The sequence below is a fragment of the Balaenoptera ricei genome, chromosome 10 (genome assembly GCF_028023285.1).
Source record: "Balaenoptera ricei isolate mBalRic1 chromosome 10, mBalRic1.hap2, whole genome shotgun sequence".
Taxonomy (NCBI): domain Eukaryota; kingdom Metazoa; phylum Chordata; class Mammalia; order Artiodactyla; family Balaenopteridae; genus Balaenoptera; species Balaenoptera ricei.
This window is the reverse complement of record NC_082648.1, coordinates 25014732-25038883: the sequence shown is the minus strand read 5'-3', so window position 1 is coordinate 25038883 and position 24152 is coordinate 25014732. Positions and strand designations below refer to the sequence as shown.

At 37.6% G+C, this 24152-nt stretch overlaps 1 protein-coding gene across 1 annotated transcript in view; it reads right to left on the bottom strand.

The window, feature by feature from the left end:
- The window catches only part of FAR2 (fatty acyl-CoA reductase 2), a 149486-nt gene that overhangs the window by 22477 nt on the left and 102857 nt on the right, over nucleotides 1-24152 (bottom strand). The window contains exons 3-4 of the mRNA XM_059935546.1: nucleotides 5863-6038; nucleotides 1755-1934 (exon numbers count right to left, since the gene is read on the bottom strand). Of these exons, the coding sequence (XP_059791529.1) occupies nucleotides 1755-1934; nucleotides 5863-6038 (356 nt within the window). The remainder of the gene's footprint in view (nucleotides 1-1754; nucleotides 1935-5862; nucleotides 6039-24152) is intronic.

Sequence of the window (24152 nt, the reverse complement as noted above, 5' to 3'; positions counted from 1 at the left end):
ATGTTTAAAAATAATTGTTCTCCTCTGAGAGCAGTACAAGACAGACAGACATAAATTTTGTACCCATGTCAATTACAGTTTGATCATCAATAATGTAGTCATTACCTGCCTTTACCAGTTGACATGTAGTGGGGAGTATGGGAAGTGCCAAATGCCTGACTATAAATCAACTCCTCCTCTGGGAGGTGAGCTTATTCTTTGAAATGTGGGGTTTTTGAGCATCTGGACACAGTTTGGGAGGGAGGAAGTGGTATGGAATCTCTGGGTGAACTGAATCTCCATTTCCTAGCTCTTTTCTGTGGTGACCTCTCAGAGATCCCTCCTCAAATCGTGCTAAGGTCTGTCAGGGGTTAGGGGGTTAACAGTGGAGTGAGCCTCTGGAATCTCAGTGGCAGGGTCGGGAATCAAAGGGGACTGTGCTCCTTTCCTGGGCTTGTCACATCCATAAACACCACATTCACCCAGAGACAATGCTGTAAGGGGGTGGGTAAAAGACAAACAAATCAATTCCATCCTGAAAACAGGCCAAGGCTTTAGACATCGACTTTCCTGCACTGACTTTGGCATCAGTGTCTTTTCTCCAACTATCCTGACAAACTTTGGACTCTGAAAAGTTCCTTTGCACCAATTAAGCAAATCATCATTTATTAGCATCTTAAGCAACCTCTGGCTGCTTTAGATGACTTTCATTTTTCTTTGTCCTGGATATTTTTAAATGACAGGTAAAAATATATATTATCAGAGCTGTATGAGATAAAAATGTTTGCCCTGAAGGGAATAAACTCTTGATTTAGCTAAAGCTTCATTTTAAAGAGTATATCTTAAATAGAAGATACAGTATTATAAGAAATTAAAATATGACAAATTCACCAGGAAACGGTCTATATTTCTCTGCTATAATACTTTTTATGCAGTCTTTTTAAAAAACAAACAAAACAAGGTAAACTTGGTAAATGGAACAGAAGAATGAAGCAGCAGAATGAAAAGCATACTTATTCTGAGACCAGGGCCATGTCCTGAAAAGAAAGTGGTTCCTGTTAGTTGCCAAAAAGAGAAAAATGCTAGATCTCTGTCTCTCATGCATAACAGTACAGTAAGAAAAGTGCGTCTCAGCTGAATAGAGCAAGAGACCAACACTTTCTGCCAGATTTGGAAGAAATTTCTCTTCTCTATTAGTTCTTTATTAATCTTTTGATTAACTGCTATTAAACACTCTCTAGCACTGTAATAATTGCTTTATATAACTCACTTTATCATCACAACTATAAGGACAGGGAATATTATTAGCCCCATTTTACAAATGAAGGAACTAAGGCTCAGAGAGGCCAAAGAACTTGCTCAAGGTCACACAGCTAGTAAGTTGCAGTACCTTTGCCAGTCTGATGCCAAAACCTTTCTTCTGAACGTTTATACTATGTATGATACTTCCCTTATCTAGTAACAATGCTGAGTTCACTGAGAATTGAGAAACCACTTCCATGTAAAGTACTCTCAAGTACTTCATGCAATCCTAAACTACTCAATACAACTTTTCTGTAGGACTTTTCTACCCCTATCCCCGCTCCATCACCAAGCACTATATTCTCCACCGGGGATGGAGGGAATAGCAAGGACAGGGAGTTAAAGCTGGCACCTTTTCGAAGCATTTTGCTCCAAGAGTGTCTCACTTTGTTACCTTATAAATGGACGACTACAAAGAGCCAAAGAGAACAACAGTCTGCCCACCCTTCACCCCCTCATTTAACCCAACTTACTCCATGGAGTCGATGATTTTTTTTGGCTCCACAGGGCATGGATAGATGACTTCATCAATGTGCTTCAGGTTACAATTTGAAAAGGCAGTAGAGATGTGTATGAAGGCTTCCAAGTTTGGCATCTGACTGGCCATGAGCAAGAGCTGCTGGGTGGCAGTGACGTTAAGCTGCACGGCATGTCTGGAGAAGATTAGACAGAAGGAAATGCAGTGAGGCAACTCACATCCCGTTTTGCTGGAACTGCACCCACTCCAATAACCGGCATATCCATCTGATTTTTGTGGCTGCATCAAAGTACCAGGAAGAAAAGTACAGGTCATGGCTGCAAAGTTATGTGATACTTGGAATGTGTAATATGTTGATGATGTTTTCTGTGCACATAAATCCTATGGTGCATGTTGCATTTAGAGGTCACGTGGTTCTAAATCAACCGGGAGGAAAAAAATTGCAATCCTCTGAATTTATAAAGGGGCTTCTTAAGCAGCCATTAAAAGAATAAAAAACATAAATTAGGCATCTAATTTAAATTAGAAAATTCAAATAAATTGGAGGAAAGCAACAGTGAATACAGAATGAGAAATATGTTTCTATTGCAAAGGTACAGGTCAGACATAAATAATGATGTCGATAGAGAACAGATGTGGTTGCCAAGGGGGGGGGGTGGGGGAGGGACAGATTGGGAGTTGCGATTAGCAGATGCAAACTATTATATACAGGATGGATAAACAACAAAGTCCTAATGTAGAGCACAGGGAACTATATTCAATATCTTGTGATAAACCATAATGGAAAAGAATATAAAAAAGAACGTATATATATGTATAACTGAATCACTTTGCTGTACAGCAGAAATTAGCACATTGTAAATCAACTTTACTTCAATAAAAAAAAACTGATGTCAAAATCCTGAATTTTACCTAATAGAATACAAAGCTATATAAACATGTGATGACAATGAAATAGTTCTTTCTAGAAATACATGTTTCATACAAAATCAGGAAACCTATTAATCTAACTCAAAAAGAGAAAAAAAATACATCATCAAGTATATATATATATTTTTTGAAAAGTTTAAAAATGACATTCAATATCCATTTCCAATTCAATTTTTATAAATTCACTAAAAGAGGAAGAAAATGATTTAAAAAATGTATATTTTAATTTGCTAGCCTGTGTCATGCTTAATGGTGAAAAGTAAGGAGCACTGATTTTAAAGTCGGGCCAAGAAGAATGCCAACAATCACTACTGCTTAACACTGCTCTGAAGTTCCAGCCTTATAATTAGAGAGGAAAATAAAATTAATTAATAAGTACAAACACTGCAAAGGCAATCCAGAAATGACTATCAGATTATATAATTGTATATCTGGAAAACAAACAGGAGCAGCTGAAAAAACTGGAATGAACAATAACATAATTCAGTAAGGTGTCCACTTATAAAAGTTATATAAAAAAATCACTAGTTATCCTATATAGAAACAAAAATTAGAGACTATAATGGAAGAAAGGCACATATTCAAAAAAGAACATTTAAAACATATATCAAATTAATAATAAATGAATAGACTTTATATGAAGAAAATGATAAAACTTCATTAAGGTTCATAACAGAAAAACTGAATAAACAGAGACATATATTGTTCTTGGATAGGAAGAGTCAATGTTTTAAATATGTTGTTTTTTTAAATCAATCTGCATATTCAAGGTAATCTCAATCAAACTCCCAACCCTTGAAAAAACTTGGCAAATTTATTCTAAGTTTAATCAAGAGGTGAGAATAGTCAGGAAAATTCTATAAAAAGAGAAAAATGTGTGTATAGTTGCTTAATAAAATAAGAATCGTAGTCATTAAAGTACTGTGGTACTGGAAGAGAAAGCCTAATTAATGGAATAAAAGAGTTCAGAAATAGGAATTTAATATCCTATGAGAGTTTCCTTTCAAACAAAAAGTGAAAAGAAATCATTTAATAAATGTTGTTTAAAGAATAACCATCTTTTGGTAATAAAAAAATACTGTACATTCACGCCTACATCGCTTTTTTTTTTTTTTTTTTTAAGATTTATTTATTGATTGATTGATTGCTATGTTGGGTCTTCGTTTCTGTGCTAGGGCTTTCTCTAGTTGCGGCAAGCAGGGGCCACTCTTCATCGCGGTGCGCAGGCCTCTCACTGTCACGGCCTCTCTTGTTGCGGAGCACAGGCTCCAGACGCGCAGGCTCAGTAGTTGTGGCTCACGGGCCTACTCGCTCCGCGGCATGTGGGATCCTCCCAGACCAGGGCCCGAACCCGCGCCCCCCGCACTAGCAGGCAGACTCCCAACCACTGCGCCACCAGGGAAGTCCCATCGCTCTTCTTTTTATGGAATTTTCCTGACTATTATTCTTTATAGCTAAATAAATTTTAAATGGGTCAAAGATTTAAGTGTAAAAATAAAACAATAAAAATACTGGAAGAAATTATGAAAAACTGTGTAAATAATAAAATAGAGCTGAGGACAAATGATAAACTGTTAAAATATTTTGAGCCTTATAAAAGACAAAGAGTTAATATGCTAAATCTTCCAAGAAGTCCTAAAACTGACAAGAAAAAAATGTTTCAAGAGAAAAATAGGTGAAGAACATAAACAGGCATTTCACAAAAGAATAAAATGCCAATCAGCATGTAAAACATCTTCAACCTTTCTGATTAGCAAAGAAACAGAAATCAAAATATGCAATGCTATTTGCATTATAATATTGACAATGATAAAAAGAATTAAAGAATTATAATATGGTACTGTTGTGGGTGTTAGAAATGAGCATTCATATGCACAAGAACAGTGTAAATTAATACCATCTTTTTGGAAAACAACTTAGCATTATATATCAAAATATAAACTGTTCATAACCTGGACACATCTAGTATGTGTCTAACAATTCTACTTCTGGGAATTTACCCAAAGGGAAAAAAATGTATTCTACACAGATGTTCACTGCAGAGCTGTTTGTAATAGTGAAAAGCTAGAACACTCTAAAAAACATCCATCAATACAGAACTGGTTGAGTATATTGTATACATGTACAATGGAATGTCATGTAGTCGTTACAAATTATAATAGAATATCAATTGACAAGGAAAGATATCTAAAAATAAAATTGAACAGGTTGCAAAAAACATCATTCTCAACGTGATGCCATTTTTTTGGTGAAATTGAACTAAATCTATTCTATTATGGATGTATAAAGAAAAGCTGAGGGACTTCTCTGGTGGTGCAGTGGTTAAGAATCTGCCTGCCATACAGGGGACAAGGGTTTGATCCCTGGTCCAGGAAGATCCCACATGCCACGGAGCAACTAAGCCCATGAGCCACAACTACCGAGCCTGCGCTCTAAAGCCTGCAAGCCACAACTACTGAAGCCCGCGCACCTAGAGGCCGTGCTCCGCAACAAGAGAAGCCACCACAATGAGAAGCCCGCTCGTCGCAACAAAGAGTAGCCCCTGCTCGCTGCAACTAGAGAAAGCCCGTGCGCAGCAACAAAGACCCGACACAGCCAAAAATAAATAAATAAATAAATATATTTTTTAAAAAAAGAAGCTGAAATGGATGGTCTTCACAATATTAAATGGTTAACTCTGGATGGTAAGATTTTGGAGAAGTTTTACTCCTTTGTATTTTTTTTTTTTTCATTGAGAATATCTCTTTTTTTAAAAAAAAAGAAACCATAGGGACTTCCCTGGTGGTCCAGTGGTAAAGAATTTGCCTTCCAATTCAGGGGACATGGGTTCGATCCCTGGTCTGGGAACTAAGATCCCACATGTTGCTGGGCAACTAAGCCCGTGTGCCACAGCTTCTGAGCCCATGCACTCTGGAGCCCGCGTGCCACAACTAGAGAGAAAACCCGCATGCCACAACTAGAGAAGAGAAATCCCATACACCACAACTAAAGAGAAGCCCTCGTGCCACAACAAAGAGCCCGTGAGCTGCAACTAAGACCCGACGCAGCCAAGAATAAAATAAATAAATAAATATTAATAAAATAAAATAAAATGGAAATCATAGTGAAACTTACACACATACGCGTGCACACACATGTATAATACAAGTCATGAGAGAGGAATGGGGATGTACCTCAGGTGGTCATCAAAGCGCACAGTAGCCGCACAGTGGAAGATGATGTTTGTGTAGGAAAGAAGCTCCTGCATGTCCTCCTTGCTGATGGCAAAGTCATTCTGATTGAGATCTGCAGAAATAGCTCGGATCTTCTCATGCACATTTGGACAAACTTCTTTGACTTTTTCAAATAGCTAAAATATAAATATAAATCATCAAAGATCATCATCACCATCACACTGTTCTTATTTTCACTGACTTGTTTCATTATAATTCTCAAAAACTGGTTTTAGTTGTAATAATATGACTCAACAATTTGCTGTATTGCATGCAGTTCAAGGTCAATTTAGTATAATTCCTGCTCCTCTTAATTTGATAAAATTTGAAAAAGTCAGTTCCAATAACCAGTAAGGAGTGTATTTTGAACTTTTCCTGCAGGGTGAAGGAGGGGTAGTAAGTCATCCATATCCTGTGCCATCCTCTCTTCCCATCCAGGGCAGCTTCAGGTTTATACATGATGATTGATTCCATTTCTGCCTGGGAAATATTGTTTTCAGTGCAAAATTACCAGCCTTTACACAGCCTTGACAAATTACGAGCAAAATCACCAGCCTTTAAGAAGGTCTCATGAGCACAGGTTCAAAACAACTTGGTTAATTGTACCAGATTAACAAGATGTCTTAGAAGCACAAAGATAATTAGAAAAAAACAAATTAAAACTTGTAATGGGTAAAACAAAAATTTTATATAATCTCATTCTAATATAAATGGCAGTTATTGTCTAGTAAGAGGATTACATGAGCTCATGTACTTTTTATAAGATTTTAATTGATTTTTTAATGTTCTAATTTATTTATACAGGGAAAAGGAAAGAGCACTGGAAGTTTTAGCTTTTATTACAATTATTCAGATGAAACAGAGTCTCTACTTTCCCCTCCACACAGAAGTTCTCAGATTAAATTTGTATTTTCCATTTTCTCAGAAAATAACAATTTTAATGAAGTGATCTTGGTTCCAACCTACTTTGATAAAATAAAATTTTATCGTAGTATTGGTATGGTATGTTAACAGTGAGGATGAGAAAAGTAAGGTTAAATGTTTAGAAAGGTTAAGAGCAGAGAAAATTAGTCCACGTTTTTAATAGTAATATAGTAGTGGAGACGAACAATCCTTTTCTCCCTTTTAACCCCAAACGAATGTTTTCATCTGTTGCTTGATCCTGAGCAGAAGGCTTCTCCTCCCCATGAGAGAGCTACCCAAGGCTTTTCTGTCGGGTAATAAGAAGTTGATCTCAGGTATTCAGAGAAATCATGTCTCATTTGTATCAGGCAAGACCATGTTCAGAGGAACATGGAAATTTAATGAAGCCAACTAGGGAAGGGAATAAAATCCATGTACTGACCTGGCAAGATAATATACTTCTACGATTTTCCTGCACTATAAGATCGGCCTTTTTAATAAGCGTTACTATAATTCTGAAAATAATTCAGAAGTTAGGTCAATCCTCAATGCTTTTTTGACATCTGGGATTGAAAAGTATCTGAGGGACATTCTCAAAAAAGGTTATTCTGGTTCTTTCAGAAAGACATTTAATAGCTTTCCAGGCATAATGGATCATAAGCATGCTAGTATTTGCTTTCCCCAGTCAAATGTTTTCCTTTGTAGTCTGTGTTAATTGTACAACAAACACAGGTAGGATATTTTTGGATAAATTTATGTAACATTTGTACAATTACCCCCCTTTTTAATAACTGCATTTGTAGAAGGCTCTTTTTTGAGTCATGATAGATTTTATTCACAAGAACTCTGTTTAAGGTTCTGTGGAGTCTGACTTTGGCCTGTGATGACTTCTGGCTGCTTGAGAGCAAGACGTGGAAAATGACGTGTGTCCACCCTTCTGGCAATGGGGCTGCTCACAGATGATGTAAGCTGCCATACATAGATTTTCTGTTGCCTTTGGTTTTTATGACTTTAAAAGGCAGAGGATATTGTTATACTGTATTGTACTTTCAGACCACCTGTGCAATGTTGAACAGCACCAAGATACATTTACAGCATTACTATTTTAGGAGACAATTACTATTTTGGGAAATAATGTCCCAATCTACATCCTATTTATGGATTTATATTTTCAAATGAGAGGGGATATCTGAGTGAACACAGTGTAATTTAAAAAGAAGTTTAAGTTTTCTGATCTAGTTGGTATTGATTACAATCAGCTGAAATAAATAAATGAATTGGCTGCATCAACTCAAACCACAGTGCTAAATTAGGGTCTCATTTTACTATATTAGCCAGGCCTAATAATATGACTTGCTTTGTCTGGAATCTCAGCCTACAGCTGTAGCTTCTAACAAAATAATACTCCTTAAATGTTGGTACATCCTAAATAGAGTGCTAGAGATTACAGCAAACTGCCATGTAACAGGTCAGTGCGTTTCAAAGTGTTATCCCCCAAGTGAACTGCATTGAAATCACTAGTATGGAAGAAGAACCAACGCAGCCATAAATAAATAAATAAATAAATAAATAAATAAATAAATAAATAAATAAATAAATAAATAAATAAAAGAGAAATCACTAGTATGCATCTTAAATATGTATATTCCTGGACCCCATTCCATAATCACCAAGTAAGAAATCACTGGGGCATGCCCAGGAGTTTGCATTTCACATCGTTTCATAGTTGATTTTAACTGAACCCAAGACGAGAACTTCTCTAGTTGGATTGTTAAATAACTGACGAACAATTGTGTATGACTCATTTCCCTTTTTAACTGCCCAGGGCAGTTACAAGACATCAGTGGTTTTCAAACTGTGTTGGTATAAGAAAAATCTAGGGACCAATTAAAAATGATGTCCTTACTCCACCCTCAGAGATCTTGACTCAGATCTAGGGACCAATTAAAAAGATGTCCTCACTCCACGCTCAGAGATCTTGACTCAGTAGTTTTGATATGTAACCCAAGAGTTGTATTTCTTAACCATCTCCACAGATAGGTCTGATGGTCCAGGTCCATACTTAGAGAAACAGTGACTCCAAAAATTCATGTCCATTTTAAAATTCTGGGCTTAAATTTCACCCTCTGGCTTGTAAACTCCTTGATTCTCTTATATCTCTTTATGCTTGACAGCACCCAGTTCATTGAAACGACTCAAATTTTGCTTGTTAAATTGAAATTAATTACTGTAAGAATACTAATAGAACCATAAATGGGAGCTTGATTCCTGAAATTGGTTACCAGCTCTTTTGTATTGGTGGGATAAAAGACAGCAAGTAACTACTGCTAAAAGAAGACACAAAGTGTTCCCTTGGGTCCTCTGTATTAACTGCCAAGGTGTGGGGGGGCATGGAAAGGCTCAGAACAGACCCTTTTCTTTTGTAATAATGACAAGACTAAACGACAGATGAAATGATGCAAATGGATCCTCAATAGATACCAGCCCTTCTGAAAGTTTTTTTTTTTTTTTTTTGGATAAGACATTTATTAAAGGCAAGAAAAAATACGTGGAATAAAAATTAGTTAAGAGAAAATAAAATTTCAAAAATTTCAGTGAAGGCCCACCAATAAAGAACTTAATATAATTATTTTAGATTCTAAGAGTTTATCATCTTCCTTCTCATATATTATTTAATGGCATAGGACTGAGATGGTAAAGCGTTGAATAACTACTTGCTATTTTTGAACACTCAAGACTGCTGCTTTTCCATTTTAGGAAACCATGTTCTTGACAGGAGGAAGACACATTTCTGTGGTCACTGAAAGATAACAGCTGTGAGGTGATCTAAGCATTTCAAACTGATAACAAAGCAATACATTTTTCTTGGAAAGTTTAGGAGTGTTCCATTAATTTGACATTATACAGGCAAGTATTTCTCTCTCTTTCAATTTATTTTTTAAACATGAGAGACTATTATGGCAATAGTTACTTATAGCTCAGAGGCAAGAGAGAAACTTTGAAAATCCTAAGTAAGAATATTGACAGAAAGAGAACTTTTTGGATTCAATAAACTCCTTAGGTATGACTTCTGTGGCCAGAGACTAAGACTGCATTTTTATTAGAAGCAGGAATTGGGCAAGGAGTGGAGGGCATGACATTTATATAATGCTTTTGAAACAATGTTCAGGCCCTGCACTTGGACTTCTACAGTCAATTTGTTATCCACATGACCTAACTTGTGAGGCATCTAGGAGTCACTACCTCCTGAAGACTATTAAATGTAATCATTCCTTTCTAATCATGAGAGCCTTTGATCTTTATTCAGTCTACTGATTCCCTCTCTTCAAATATAATTATATTATTTAGTCACAATAACCCACCAAAATTTGCTTAGTATTTTTATTTTGTGGAAAAAAAAGTTAGGTCCCTTAAACTAAAGTGCAATCTCTATGGAATATTTGGCATCCCAATGAAAAAGAGAGCCTGTAACATTTATCATAGAAATTTTAGAGTGCTGAGTAAAAGCAAATCAACGAATTTTGCAAGTTAGCTCTTGAACAAGAAAGACATTAAGAAAGGCTATATATAATCTAAGTTGAGAACAATTAAATACAAATAAGTGCATGTAAATTAACGCAAAAAATCATCATACCTAATGTAAAGATTCACAAAATTCACAAAACGTTAGGATTTTGCTAGTTCACTACTAACTTCCGTAAGATATGAAGGATTAACCTAGAAGTTCTTACTGCTTTAGTGAGGACCACTCTATAGGACCATAAAGCAGTCTGGTGTAGTACTAGGTTGTCAAATTTTTGCATACAGTAGGGTTGCTTGAGAAGTTGTTTAAAAAGACAAAAAACCCAAAAAACCCAGATGTACTGACCCTAGAGATTCTGACTGAGTTCTGAGTTGAAGCTTGGGCACCTGGAGTTTGTACAAGCTCTATAATGAGTCTGATACACACTGAAGGTGTGAACCATTGGTGTATTAGAAAGATCCCAGGCTCTTTGGAGTCAGGAAGGCTAGGGTTTGAAGCCTAGTTCTGCCATTTATTAACTGTGTGACTGGGGTAAGTTACTCACCTCACGGGGCCTCCGTGTCTTTATCTGCATATTTATCTAAAATGTCAGTCAGAAGACTGTCTCATTCTGTGATCTCAGAGAACTAATAATTCAGCATATATTCTGCTATTCTTTTTTATTTCTACTTTTTTTCCCTCCAGTTTTATTGAGAAATAATTGGAATACATGATTGTATAAGCTTAAGAGGTACAGCATGATGGTTTGATTTACATATATTGTGAAATGATTACCACAATAGGTTCAGCTAACATCCATCTTCTCATATAGATACAATAAAAAGAAAAGAATGAAAAAAAGGAAAAAATGTTCTCCTTGTGATGAGAACCCTTAGGAATTACTCTATTAACAACTTTCCTGTATATTATACATATTCTGCTATTCTTGAAAACAATTTTGCATTTAACAAAATTATAGTTCACTTTACATAAGAATCTATAATAAATGCTAGAGGTGACACAGTTCATCATTTTGTTAATGCTCTGTTCCCATGCCAAAGGCCTGTTTCACAGAGTTCTTTGAGAATAAGTACCTGGTTAGAGGAAGCAATTTCCTAGGGGTAGCAATGCAATTCAGGGGGGAAAACATGGGCTTTGGAGATAAGAGAACTGCATTTACAGTCTGCTTTTTCACTACCTTGGTACTTCCTTTGATAGGTTACAACTTTCTTGGAGTAATTTCTCATCTGTGAGGTAGCAATAAGGCATACCACAGAGTTTTGTGAGGATTAAATAGGGTAATAAAAGTCAGATGCCTAGCATAGTGGCTCCCACTTAGTATGTTTCTAATAATAGGAAAACTTCCTTTCTGCTTCCACAGAAATACTCCATTTTCAAAAGCTGCTAATCAGACAGCTATGTGTGTATCTGTGTGTATTTGTGCGTCATCCCAAGGTTTCTGATTATACCATGTGATCCTGATACCTCTGAAAACCGAATATATTCCAGAGTGTTGACTTAAAAAAAAATACACAAAGTGAGAGCTGAGAGTTAAGTTTTATTTGGGGCAAAATGAGGACTGAAGCCCAGTAGACAGCACCTCAGATAGTTCTGAGAAACTGCTCCAAAGAGGTAGGGGGGAAGGTCAGTATATATGTGATTTTGGTGAAGGGGGAGTACATGCAATCAAGCATATATATATATATATATATATATATATATATATATATATGTATGTGTATATATATATATATATATGTATGTGTATATATATATATTTAACATCTTTATTGGAGTATAATTGCTTTACAATGGTGTGTTAGTTTCTGCTTTATAACAAAGTGAATCAGTTATACATATACATATATCCCCGTATCTCTTCCCTCTTGCGTCTCCCTCCCTCCCACCCTCCATATCCCACCCCTCTAGGTGGTCACAAAGCACCGAGCTGATCTCCCTGTGCTATGCGGCTGCTTCCCACTAGCTATCTGTTTTACATTTGGTAGTGTATATATGTCCATGACACTCTCTCACTTTGTCACAGCTTACCCTTCCCCCTCCCCGTATCCTCAAGTCCACCTCTAGTAGGTCTGAGTCTTTATTCCTGTCTTGCCCCTAGGTTCCCCATGACCATTTTGTTTTTTTTGTTTTTTAGATTCCATATATATGTGTCAGCATATGGTATTTGTCTTTCTCTCTCTGACTTACTTCACTCTGTATGACAGACTACAGGTCCATCCACCTCACCACAAAAAACTCAATTTCGTTTCTTTTTATGGCTGAGTAATATTCCATTGTATATATGTGCCACATCTTCTTTATCCATTCATCTGTCGATGGACACTTAGGTTGTTTCCATGTCCTGGCTATTGTAAATAGAGCTGCAATGAACATTGTGGTGCATGACTCTTTACGAATTATGGTTTTGTCAAGGTATATGCCCAGCAGTGAGATTGCTGGGTCGCATGGTAGTTCCATTTCTACATTTTCAAGGAACCTCCATACGGTTTTCCACAGTGGCTGCATCAATTTACATTCCCACCAACAGTGCAAGTGGGTTCCCCTTTCTCCACACCCTCTTCAGCATTGATTGTTTGTAGATTTTTTGATGATGGCCATTCTGACCAGTGTGAGATGATATCTCATTGTAGTTTTGATTTGCATTTCTCTAATGATCAATGATGTTGAGCATTCTTTCATGTATTTGTTGGCAATCTGTATATCTTCTTTGGAGAAATGTCCACCCAGGTCTTCTGCCCATTTTTGGATTGGGCCGTTTGTTCTCCTGATATTGATCTGCATGAGCTGCTTGTAAATTTCGGAGATTAATCCCTTGTCAGTTGCTTCATTTGCAAATATTTTCTCCCATTCTGAGGGCTATCTTTTTGTCTTGTTTATGGTTTCCTTTGCTGTGCAAAAGCTTTTAAGTTTCATTAGGTCCCATTTGTTTATTTTTGTTTTTATTTCCATTTCTCTAGGAAGTAGGTCAAAAAGGATCTTGCTGTGATTTATGTCATGGAGTGGTCTGTGTTTTCCTCTAAGAGTTTAATAGTGTCTGGCCTTACATTTAGGTCTTTAATCCATTTTGAGTTTATTTTTGTGTATGGTGTTAGGGAGTGTTCTAATTTCATTCTTCTACATGTAGCTGTCCAGTTTTCCCAGCACCACTTATTGAAGAGGCTGTCTTTTCTCCACTATATATTCTTGCTTCCTTTATCAAAGATAACATGACCATATGTGCATGGGTTTATCTCTGGGCTTTCTATCCTGTTCCGTTGATCTATATTTCTGTTTTTGTGCCAGTACCATACTGTCTTGATTATTGTAGCTTTGTAGTATAGTCTGAAGTCAGGCAGCCTGATTCCTCCAGCTCCGTTTTTCTTTCTCAAGATTGCTTTGGCTATTCGGGGTCTTTTGTGTTTCCATACAAATTGTGAAATTTTTTGTTCTAGTTCTGTGAAAAATGCCATTGGTAGTTTGATAGGGATTGCATTGAATCTGTACATTGCTATGGGTAGTATAGACATTTTCACAATGTTGAGTCTTCCAATCCAAGAACATGTTATATCTCTCCATCTATTTGTATCATCTTTAATTTCCTTCATCAATGTCTTATAATTTTCTGCATACAGGTCTTTTGTCTCCTTAGGTAGGTTTATTCCTAGATATTTTATTCTTTTTGTTGCAATGGTAAATGGGAGTGTTTTCTTAATTTCACTTTCAGATTTTTCATCATTAGTTTATAAGAATGCAAGAGATTTCTGTGCATTAATTTTCTACCCTGCTACTTTACCAAATTCATTGATTAGCTCTAGTAGTTTTCTGGTAGCATCTTTCGGATTCTCTATGTATAGTATCATGTCATCTGCAAACAGTGACAGCTTTATTTCTTCTTTTCCAATTTGGATTCGTTTTATTTCTTTTTCTTCTCTGATTGCTGTGGCTAAAACTTCCAAAACTATTTTGAAAAATAGTGGTGAGAGTGGACAACCTTGTCTTGTTCCTGTTCTTTGTGGAAATGATTTCAGTTTTTCACCATTGAGCACGATGTTGGCTGTGGGTTTGTCATATATGGCCTTTATTATGTTGAGGTAAGTTCCCTCTATGCCTACTTTCTGGAAGGTTTTTATCATAAATGGGTGTTGAATTTTGTCAAAAGCTTTCTCTGCATGTATTGAGATCATCATATGGTTTTTCTCCTTCAATTTGTTAATATGGTGTAACACACTGATTGGTTTGCTTATATTGAAGAATCCTTGCATTCCTGGGATAAACCCCACTTAATCATGGTGTATGATCCTTTTAATGTGCTGTTGGATTCTGTTTGCCAGTATTTTGTTGAGGATTTTTGCATCTATGTTCATCAGTGATACTGGCCTGTAGTTTTCTTTCTTTGTGACATCTTTGTCTGGTTTTGGTTATCAGGGGGATGGTGGCCTTGTACAATGAGTTTGGGAGTGTTCCTCCCTCTGATATATTTTGGAAGAGCTTGAGAAGGATAGGTGTTAGCTCTTCTCTAAATATTTGATACAAATCGCCTGTGAAGCCATCTGGTCCTGGGCTTTTGTTTGTTGGAAGATTTTTAATCACAGTTTCAATTTCACTGCTTGTGATTGGTCTGTTCATATTTTCTATTTCTTCCTGGTTCAGTCTCGGAAAGTTGTGCATTTCTAAGAATTTGTCCATTTCTTCCAGGTTGTCCATTTTATTGGCATAGAGTTACTTGTAGTAATCTCTCATGATCCTTTGTATTTCTGCAGTGTCAGTTGTTACTTCTCCTTTTTCATTTCTAATTCTATTGATTTGAGTCTTCTCCCTCTTTTTCTTGATGAGTCTGGCTAATGGTTTATTGATTTTGTTTATCTTCTCAAAGAACCAGCTTTTAGTTTTATTGATCTTTGCTATCATTTTCTTCATTTCTTTTTCATTCATTTCTAATGTGATATTTATTATTTCTTTCCTTCTGCAAACTTTGGAGTTTTTTTGTTCTTCTTTCTCTAATTGCTTTAGGTGTAACGTTAGGTTGTTTATTTGAGATGTTCCTTGTTTCTCAAGGTAGGATTGTATTGCCATAAACTTCCCCCTTAGAACTGCTTTTGCTGCATCCCATAGGTTTTGGGTCGTTGTGTTTTCACTGTCATTTGTTTCTAGGTATTTTCTGATTTCCTCTTTGGTTTCTTCAGTGATCTCTTGGTTATTAAGCAGTGCATTATTTAGCCTCCATGTGTTTGTATTTTTTACAGATTTTTTTCCTGTTATTGATAGCTACTCTTGTAGCATTGTGGCCGGAAAAGACACTTGGTATGATTTCAATTTTCTTAAATTTACCAAGGCTTGATTTGTGACCCAAGATATGATCTATCCTGGAGAATGTTCCATGAGCACTTGAGAAGAAAGTGTATTCTGTTGTTTATGGATGGAATTGTCCTATAAATATCAATTAAGTCCATCTTGTTTAATGTATCATTTAAAGCTTGTGTGTCCTTATTAATTTGCATTTTGGATGATCTGTCCATTGGTGAAAGTGGGGTGTTAACGTCCCCTACTATGATTGTGTTACTGTCAATTTCCCCTTTTATGGCTGTTAGTATTTGCCTTATGTATTGAGGTGCTCCTATGTTGGGTGCATAAATATTTACAATTGTTATATCTTCTTCCTGAATTGATCCCTTGATCATTATATAGTGTCCTTGTCTCTTGTAATATTCTTTGTTTTAAAGTCTATTTTGTGTGATATGAGAATTGCTACTACAGCTTTCTTTTGATTTAAATTTGCATGGAATATCTTTTTCCATCCCCTCACTTTCAGTCTGTATGTGTCCCTAGGTGTGAAGTGGGTCTCTTGTAGACAGCATATATACGGGTCTTGTTTTTGTATCCATTCAGCCAGTCTATATCTTTTGGTGGGAGCATTGAATCCATTTACATTTAAGGTAATTATCGATATGTATGTTCCTATTACCATTTTCTTAATGGTTTGGGGTTTGTTATTGTAGACCTTTTCCTTCTCTTGTGTTCCTGCCTAGAGAAGTTCCTTTAGCATTTGTTGTAAAGCTGGTTTGATGGTTCTGAATTCTCTTACCTTTTGCCTGTCTGTAAAGTTTTTAATTTCTCTGTCAAATGTGAATGAGATCGTTGCTGGGTAGATTAATCTTGGTTGTAGCTTTTCCCCCTTCATCACTTTAAATATGTCCTGGCACTCCCTTCGAGCTTGGAGAGTTTCTGCTGAAAGATCAGCTGTTAACCTTATGGGGATTCCCTTGTGTGTGATTTGTTGTTTTTCCCTTGCTGCTTTTAATATTTTTTCTTTGTATTTAGTTATTGATAGTTTGATTAATATGTGTCTTGGCATGTTTCTCCTTGGATTTATCCTGTATGGGACTCTCTGTACTTCCTAGACTTGATTAACGATTTCCTTTCCCATATTAGCGAAATGTTCAACTATAATCTCTTCAAATATTTTCTCAGTCCATTTCTTTTCCTCTTCTTCTCCTGGGACCCCTATAATTCGAATGTTGGTGTGCTTAATGTTGTCCCAGAGGTCTCTGAGACTGCTCTCACTTGCTTCTATTCTTTTTTCTTTATTCTGCTCTGCAGTAGTTATTTCCACTATTTTATCTTCCAGGTCACTTATCCGTTCTTCTGCCTCACTTATTCTGCTATTGTTCCCTTCTAGAGAATTTTTAATTTCATTCATTTTGTTGCTTATCACTGTTTGTTTGGTCTTTAGTTCTTCTAGATCCTTGTTAAACGTTTCTTGTATTTTCTCCCTTCTATTTCCAAGATTTTGGATCATCTTTACTATCATTATTCTGAATTCTTTTTCAGGTAGACTGCCTATTTCCTCTTCATTTGTTAGGTCTGGTGGGTTTTTGCCTTGCTCCTTCATCTGCTGTGTGTTTCTCTGTCTTCTCATTTTGCTTAACTTACTGTGTTTGTGGTCTCCTTTTCACAGGCTGCAGGTTCGTAGTTCCTGTTGTTTTTGGTGTCTGCCCCCAGTGGGTAAGGTTGGTTCAGTGGGTTGTGTAGGTTTCCTGGTGGAGGGGACTGGTGCCTGTGTTTTGGTGGATCAGGCTGGATCTTGTCTTTCTGGTGGGCAGGTCCACGTGTGGTGGTGTGTTTTGGGGTGTCTGTGGCCTTATTATGATTTTAGGCAGCCTCTCTGCTAATGGGTGGTGTTGTGCTCCTGTCTTGCTAGTTGTTTGGCATAGGGTGTCCAACACTGGAGCTTGCTGGTCGTTGAGTGGAGCTGGGTCTTGGCATTGAGATGGAGATCTCTGGGAGATTTTTGCCATTTGATATTATGTGGAGCTGGGAGGTGTCTTGTGGACCAGTGTCCTGAACTTGGCTCTCCCACCTCAGAGGCACAGCCCTGACGCCTGGCTGGAGCACCGAGAGCCTGTCATCCACATGGTGCACAATAAAAGGGAGAAAAAGAAAGAAAGAAAGAAAGAAGAAGATAAAATAAAATAAAATAAAGTTATTAAAATAAAAAATTATTTGAAAAGTTTTTTTAAGTATTTAAAAAAAAAAAAGAAAAAAGAAGAGAGCAACCAAACCAAAAAACAAATCCACCAATGATAACAAGCGCTAAAAAGTATACTAAAAAAACAAACAAAGGAAAAAAAAAGGACAGACAGAACCCTAGGACAAATGGTAAAAGCAAAGCTATACAGACAAAATCACACACAGAAGCATACACATACACACTCACAAAAAGAGGAAAAGGGGAAAAAATAATATATCTTGCTCCCAAAGTCCACCTCCTCAATTTGGGATGATTCGTTGTCTGTTCAGGTATTCCACAGATGCAGGTACATCAAGTTGTTTGTGGAGCTTTAATCCGCTGCTTCTGAGGCTGCTGGGAGAGATTTCCCTTTCTCTTCTTTGTTAGCACAGCTCCCAGGGTTCAGCTTTAGATTTGGACCCGCCTCTGTGTGTAGGTCACCTGAGGGCGTCTGTTCTTCGCTCAGACAGGACAGGGTTAAAGGAGCAGCTGATTCAGGGGATCTGGCTCACTCAGGTCAGGGGAAGGGAGGCGTATGGATGCGGAGCGAGCCTGTGGCAGCAGAGGCTGGCGTGACGTTGCACCAGCCTGAGGCATGCCATGCGTTCTCCCGGGGAAGTTGTCCCCAGATCATGGGACCCTGGCAGTGGCGGGCTGCACAGGCTCCCGGGAGGGGCGGTGTGGATAGTGACCTGTGCTCGCACACAGGCTTCTTGGTGGCTGCAGCAGCAGCCTTAGCGTCTCATGTCCGTCTCTGGGGTCCGTGCTGATAGCCGCGGCTCGTGCCCGTCTCTGGAGCTCATTTAGGCGATGCTCTTAATCCCCTCTCCTCACGCACCAGGAAACAAAGAGGCAAGAAAAAGTCTCTTGCCTCTTTGGCAGTTCCAGAGCTTTTCCCGGACTCCCTCCCGGCTGGCTGTGGCGCACTAACCCCTTCAGACTGTGTTCATGCTGCCAACCCCAGTCCTCTCCCTGCGATCCGACCGAAGCCCGAGCCTCAGCTCTGAGTCCCCGCCCGTCCCGGCGGGTGAGCAGACAAGCCTCTCGGGTTGGTGAGTGCTGGTTGGCACCGCTCCTCTGTGCAGGAATCTCTCTGCTTTGCCCTCTGCACCCCTGTGGCTGCGCTCTCCTCCGCGGCTCCGAGGCTTCCCCCCCTGCCACCTGCAGTCTCTGCCCACGAAGGGGCTTCCTAGTGTGTGGAAACCTTTCCTCCTTCACAGCTCCCTCCCACTGGCACAGGTCCCGTCCCTATTCTTTTGTCTCTGTTTTTTCTTTTTTCTTTTGCCCTACCCAGGTACGTGGGGAGTTTCTTGCCTTTTTCGAGGTCTGATGTCTTTTGCCAGCATTCAGTAGGTGTTCTGTAGGAGTTGTTTCACATGTAGATGTGTTTCTGATGTATTTGTGGGGAGGAAAGTGATCTCCACGTCTTACTCTTCCGCCATCTTGAAGCTCCCCTTCAAGCACATATTTTTTGTAGAAGGTTTCTGCTGGTCTCGTGAAGGTTACTGCTGGTCATGAGGAACAGATGTCACCATGAAGGATTTTAGTGTTTTTCTAGATATGAGGAGATACAAGAATTGGGCTCATAAAATCGACTCCTGAAAATATCTGTTTGAAGACCTTTTCTGCCAGTTTTTCCCAGAGCACAGAGTACCTCATTTCAGCTCTCCACCCTGAACACCTTTCAGGGAGGTGCTGAAAGTTAGCAGCTGCAGCAGCATATGATTTAATCCTTGTAGAGGTAGCTGGCAAGTGCCAGTGGCGAGTGGCAATTAGTTGACAAGAGTCATGTTGAATCCTGTGGTTTGGTGACTTTTTTGAGTGAAATCAGTACAGGCAATATGAAGCTTTTAAGAAAAAGACTTGATGTGATTGGAAGAAATTTAAAAAGAAGGAAAGAAGTTGGACATGTGAAATCATGTCAGTGATTGAATTAACTAGTGAATGGTATTGTAAAAGAAAACAAGAGATTAAGAAATAAATTATTTCTGTTTCTGGGACTTTAAAGAATATCCCCAGGACAAAATCAATTTAAAAAGTGTTTTTTTTTTTTTTTTTTTCTTAAAAGGAAGGAAATGGCCCACAGGGGAGAGGCTTAACATGCTTCAACTAATCTGAGTTGAGTATCTGTCAAACTGAGAATCAGTTATACTCTTTCAAAAGTGTGTGTTTGTTAATCATGGGAAATTTTAATTCCTGGCAATATTCCCTCAAGTTGTCTCAAGTTTATAAAAGCCTCTTGCTTTTTGTGGGATCATTAGTTTCTTAGGAAAAATAAAAAGTAGTGGGCTTCCCTGGTGGCGCAGTTGTTGAGAATCTGCCTGCCAATGCAGGGGACATGGGTTTGAGCCCTGGTCTGGGAGGATCCCACATGCCGCGGAGCAACTGGGCCCGTGAGCCACAACTACTGAGCCTGCGTGTCTGGAGCCTGTGCTCTGCAACGGGAGAGGCCGCGATAGTGAGAGGCCCGCGCACCGCGATGATGAGTGGCTCCCGCTTGCCACAACTAGAGAAAGCCCTCGCACAGAAACGAAGACCCCAACACAGCCAAAAAATAATAATAATAATAATAATTAAAAAAAAAAAGTAGTAATGGAACAAAACTGACTTTGGGAATTTAAAATACAAACTTCTGGTTCAAATTGCCTTTGCCTTATATGGAGATTTAACAGAATCATTAATATCAATCAGAAATTCATCTTTTTTTGGAAGTTGTGGACAAGCAGCTTTTACACAGGGTAGCCTGAACCAAACATGAAAATGCTCTTCTTCCTTATAAAAGAGTCTATGAAAATTAACAATGAACTTTTACATAAAATGAAAGTAACTTTTCTGCTGGGTGCTTCTAAATACTCCAGTGATGTCAGAGTGTTGGCCTTTTCTTTGCAGGTGTTATTTGGTTGGAAGTTAATTTGTTTAAACGCATTATTTTTCCTCCTAGGGATCTAATGTCTTCTAAAAACTACCCAACAGTGATAGTCTTGCAAAATGATTCAATAAACTATTTCATAAAATGTTGCTATCTTCCATTGTCTTAAATCTAATCAGTTCTGTGAACTGAGGGCCCCGTGTGTGACCCTGCATGATTCATTACCCAAAACTCTCCAGGGTATTTTAAAGTTGATTTATCTCAGGAGCAGCTGAGAGCTTATTGAGTAATTCACATTTTTCCAGAGAAGTTGACTTAAAATATCCAGTGCAACCTGCCAAGCTCTGCTTTTGTTTATAAATCTGCTTCCTGGTGACATCATACAGGATGGTCCCTCCCTGGAAGCCTTGAATTTTGCTGGTCTTCTCAGATGCTGCATTCTAAACCCAGCACAATCTCATTGTAACCCTTTCCTTACCTGATTAGCTTAAGAGGAAATGCCCAACCATTTCCGGTATTCTCTCAACGAAAATTTTTTTTGTTTTAGATTCTGACCTCACTCTTAATTAACAACCTCACTCTTAATATAAATTCAACTACTTGTGATTTTATTTTTCAGTATGGATATTGTCTTCTTGATGTTTTCTTAAAGAGTTATTCAGAGTAGATTATGACCAACTTAAGAACCTAAATGGATATAAATGGGACATGACTGTTGTAAAAAGGAACACATCTTTAAGGCACTGAAGAACCTCAAAATGCTGTCAACACTTTGAGCTTCATAACTGAATGATTTATTTGCAACTAATTATCTCTTGTCGTGGGGAAGAATCATGTCTTTAAGCAAAGCCGCATTCTAGATAGCAAAATAAATATCAATTTCGCCACTGAAAATTGTTTCTGCTACCTGGAAAGCTAGTTGGTTCATACTTAAATGAGCACATTTTTCATAATAAGAGACCAAGCAGTCAGCTTGGGATTCCTGGGGACCCACAAGTGGGTCTGCGGTTAGCATGTTCACGTCAACATGGGAAATTTGGCTTATTCTCCGTAGAAACTTCTCAGATTTTGTGAAAGAAATTAGGAGAGTTCTCTTAAAAACGATTTTATAGACTTAGAATCGTATTTCTTTCTTTCTTTTTTTTTTTTTGAGTCTTACTTTTATTTTTTATTTTATTTTTTTAACATCTTTATTGGAGTATAATTGCTTTACAATGTTGCATTAGTTTCTGCTGTATAACACAGTGAATCAGCTATATGTATACATATATCCCCATATCTCCTCCCTCTTGCGTCTCCCTCCCACCCTCCCTATCCCACCCCTCTAGGTGGTCACAAAGCACAGAGCTGATCTCCCCGTGTGATGAATTTGCTTCCCACTAGTTATCTGTTTTACATTTAGTAGTGTATATATGTCAATGCTACTCTCTCACTTTGGTCAAACTATTTAATTCTGATAAAGTTTCAAAACTAAAAGTAAACTGAACTTATATCTGATGACATAATTTTGGAAATTCGTGATTGCTTTGCTGCCTTATTTATTTACTATCTTAAAAAGTGGGTTTTTTCTTCCACTATAAAAATAAAACATCTTCATTGTAATTGCATTTAGAAAATTCTTTTGGAAAAAGATTATTGTTCTGGTTTTTCACTACAAAAGACAGTGGGTTTTTTTTCGCACGATAAAAGTAAACATGCTCAATAAATATATTTGCACATTATTTATGTGTGTCTCTGGTTGTTTTCTTAGAGTGCCACCTTAATTATCTTTGTGAGAAAGTCCTCAAGGATCGGCCATTAATTCAGATACCTTTCCCTCAATTGATATGTTCCTTTAAGTGGTCTGAAAATACTTAAGGATCTTAGCCATATGTGAGGAAACTGATCCTCTGTTCTGATTCTTAAGTCCCAATTCTATGTGGCCAAAGGATTAAAAATAACTTTCTTTCCAAAGCATTTCCTACTTAATTGTCTCTCTCCCCGAAGGCATGGAAACAGGAAGTGAGAGGTAGTTGCTGTCCATACCGTGAAAGGAAAGGAATGAAGCTGATGAACGAATTTTGATAGCTAGATATCAATAGAACAGATGTTCTCTTGACCATATTTCCTGGGGACACAGTGGGAATCAAAGGCAAACTGGTAACATTTTTATTCATTATGTTTTAAAGAAAGTTTCCAAGCCTCGCATACCTGATACCATTAATCTACCTTCAAGCACACTGTATTACTTAAGGTGGATTAGAATTCATGCATTGTTTTGTGTGACAGGAGGCAAGTACTGAGTAAAAGTAATATCAGGCCCTTCTTAGGAATAAGGCATGGAGGCATTTAAATCACTCTGTCATGTCAAAATAAAGTTCAATGGCAGAATCTAGACTGGATCTTGATTCATACAAGATATTTAATAAATATTTGTAGAATCAGAGGCCTTCCAGAAGAAACTCTTACCCAGACAGGAAAGCTCTTCTGAGTAAGAACCTAGAGTGAGAGTGGTCATACAACAGAAGTAAAGACTGGCTTAAAGAACTGGAGTACATTAAACTTGTTCATTAAACAAATTTGGTTGCTTACCTACAGAGTGTCAAGCACTGCGTCAGATGTGGCAGACACAGTGGGAACACATGAGAGAAATAACGAAAAGGCCTTAGTTTAAAAACTTAATGGGAAAAAATTGGGATAATAAATGTGTTATTGGTTTCGGCAAATCAAATACTTTTGAGCAAATGGTGTATTATTTGACAAAGCTGAGACTCTTCTCACTGAATCTGAAATTAGGAAAGCATAAAATCAGACAGAATTACTAGGAAACCAAAGCTGTCTGGGTATATTCCTTTAAGTATAACCCTGTGTTGAAAAGTTGGTTTTGGGGACCCACATGTTTGGATAACCGACTTGCACCGTTTCCCTCCAAATTCTAACCAAATCGAGGAAAACTAGATTTCATATGGAATAGTTTCACTTTTTAAAGGAAACGTTGCAAAAATACTAAACTATATCATTCTATTTTTATGAAGAAGCCCAGGCACTGTCTTTCTATCTGACCACGTAAGTCAAAATTTATGGAAGTATAATTATTGCCTTTGTTGCAAAAACCAGAAATAGAGACTTAAGTCCATATTTCAATGTCTTGAGCATTTTGGTGCTATAGTAATTGTTCCCTTTTAAAATGCTCATTTAGACATATCTTCAATAGTGTTACTGTAACAGCAAAGTCTCTCTGAGGCAAAGGAAAGATTTTTAATGACAAAAGAAAAATACTGTTAACTCTGAGGTTGAATTTCGGAGCCCATGTGAAGGAAGGCTTAGCAAAGGGGTACGTAGGTGAGACTGAATGCTCACAGGAAGCTAACTTTGTATGCTGGATTTGATTCTATTAGGACTATCTTTTTTTTTTTTTTGAAACATCTTTATTGGAGTATAATTGCTTTACAATGGTGTGTTAGTTTCTGCTTTATAAAAAAGTGAATCAG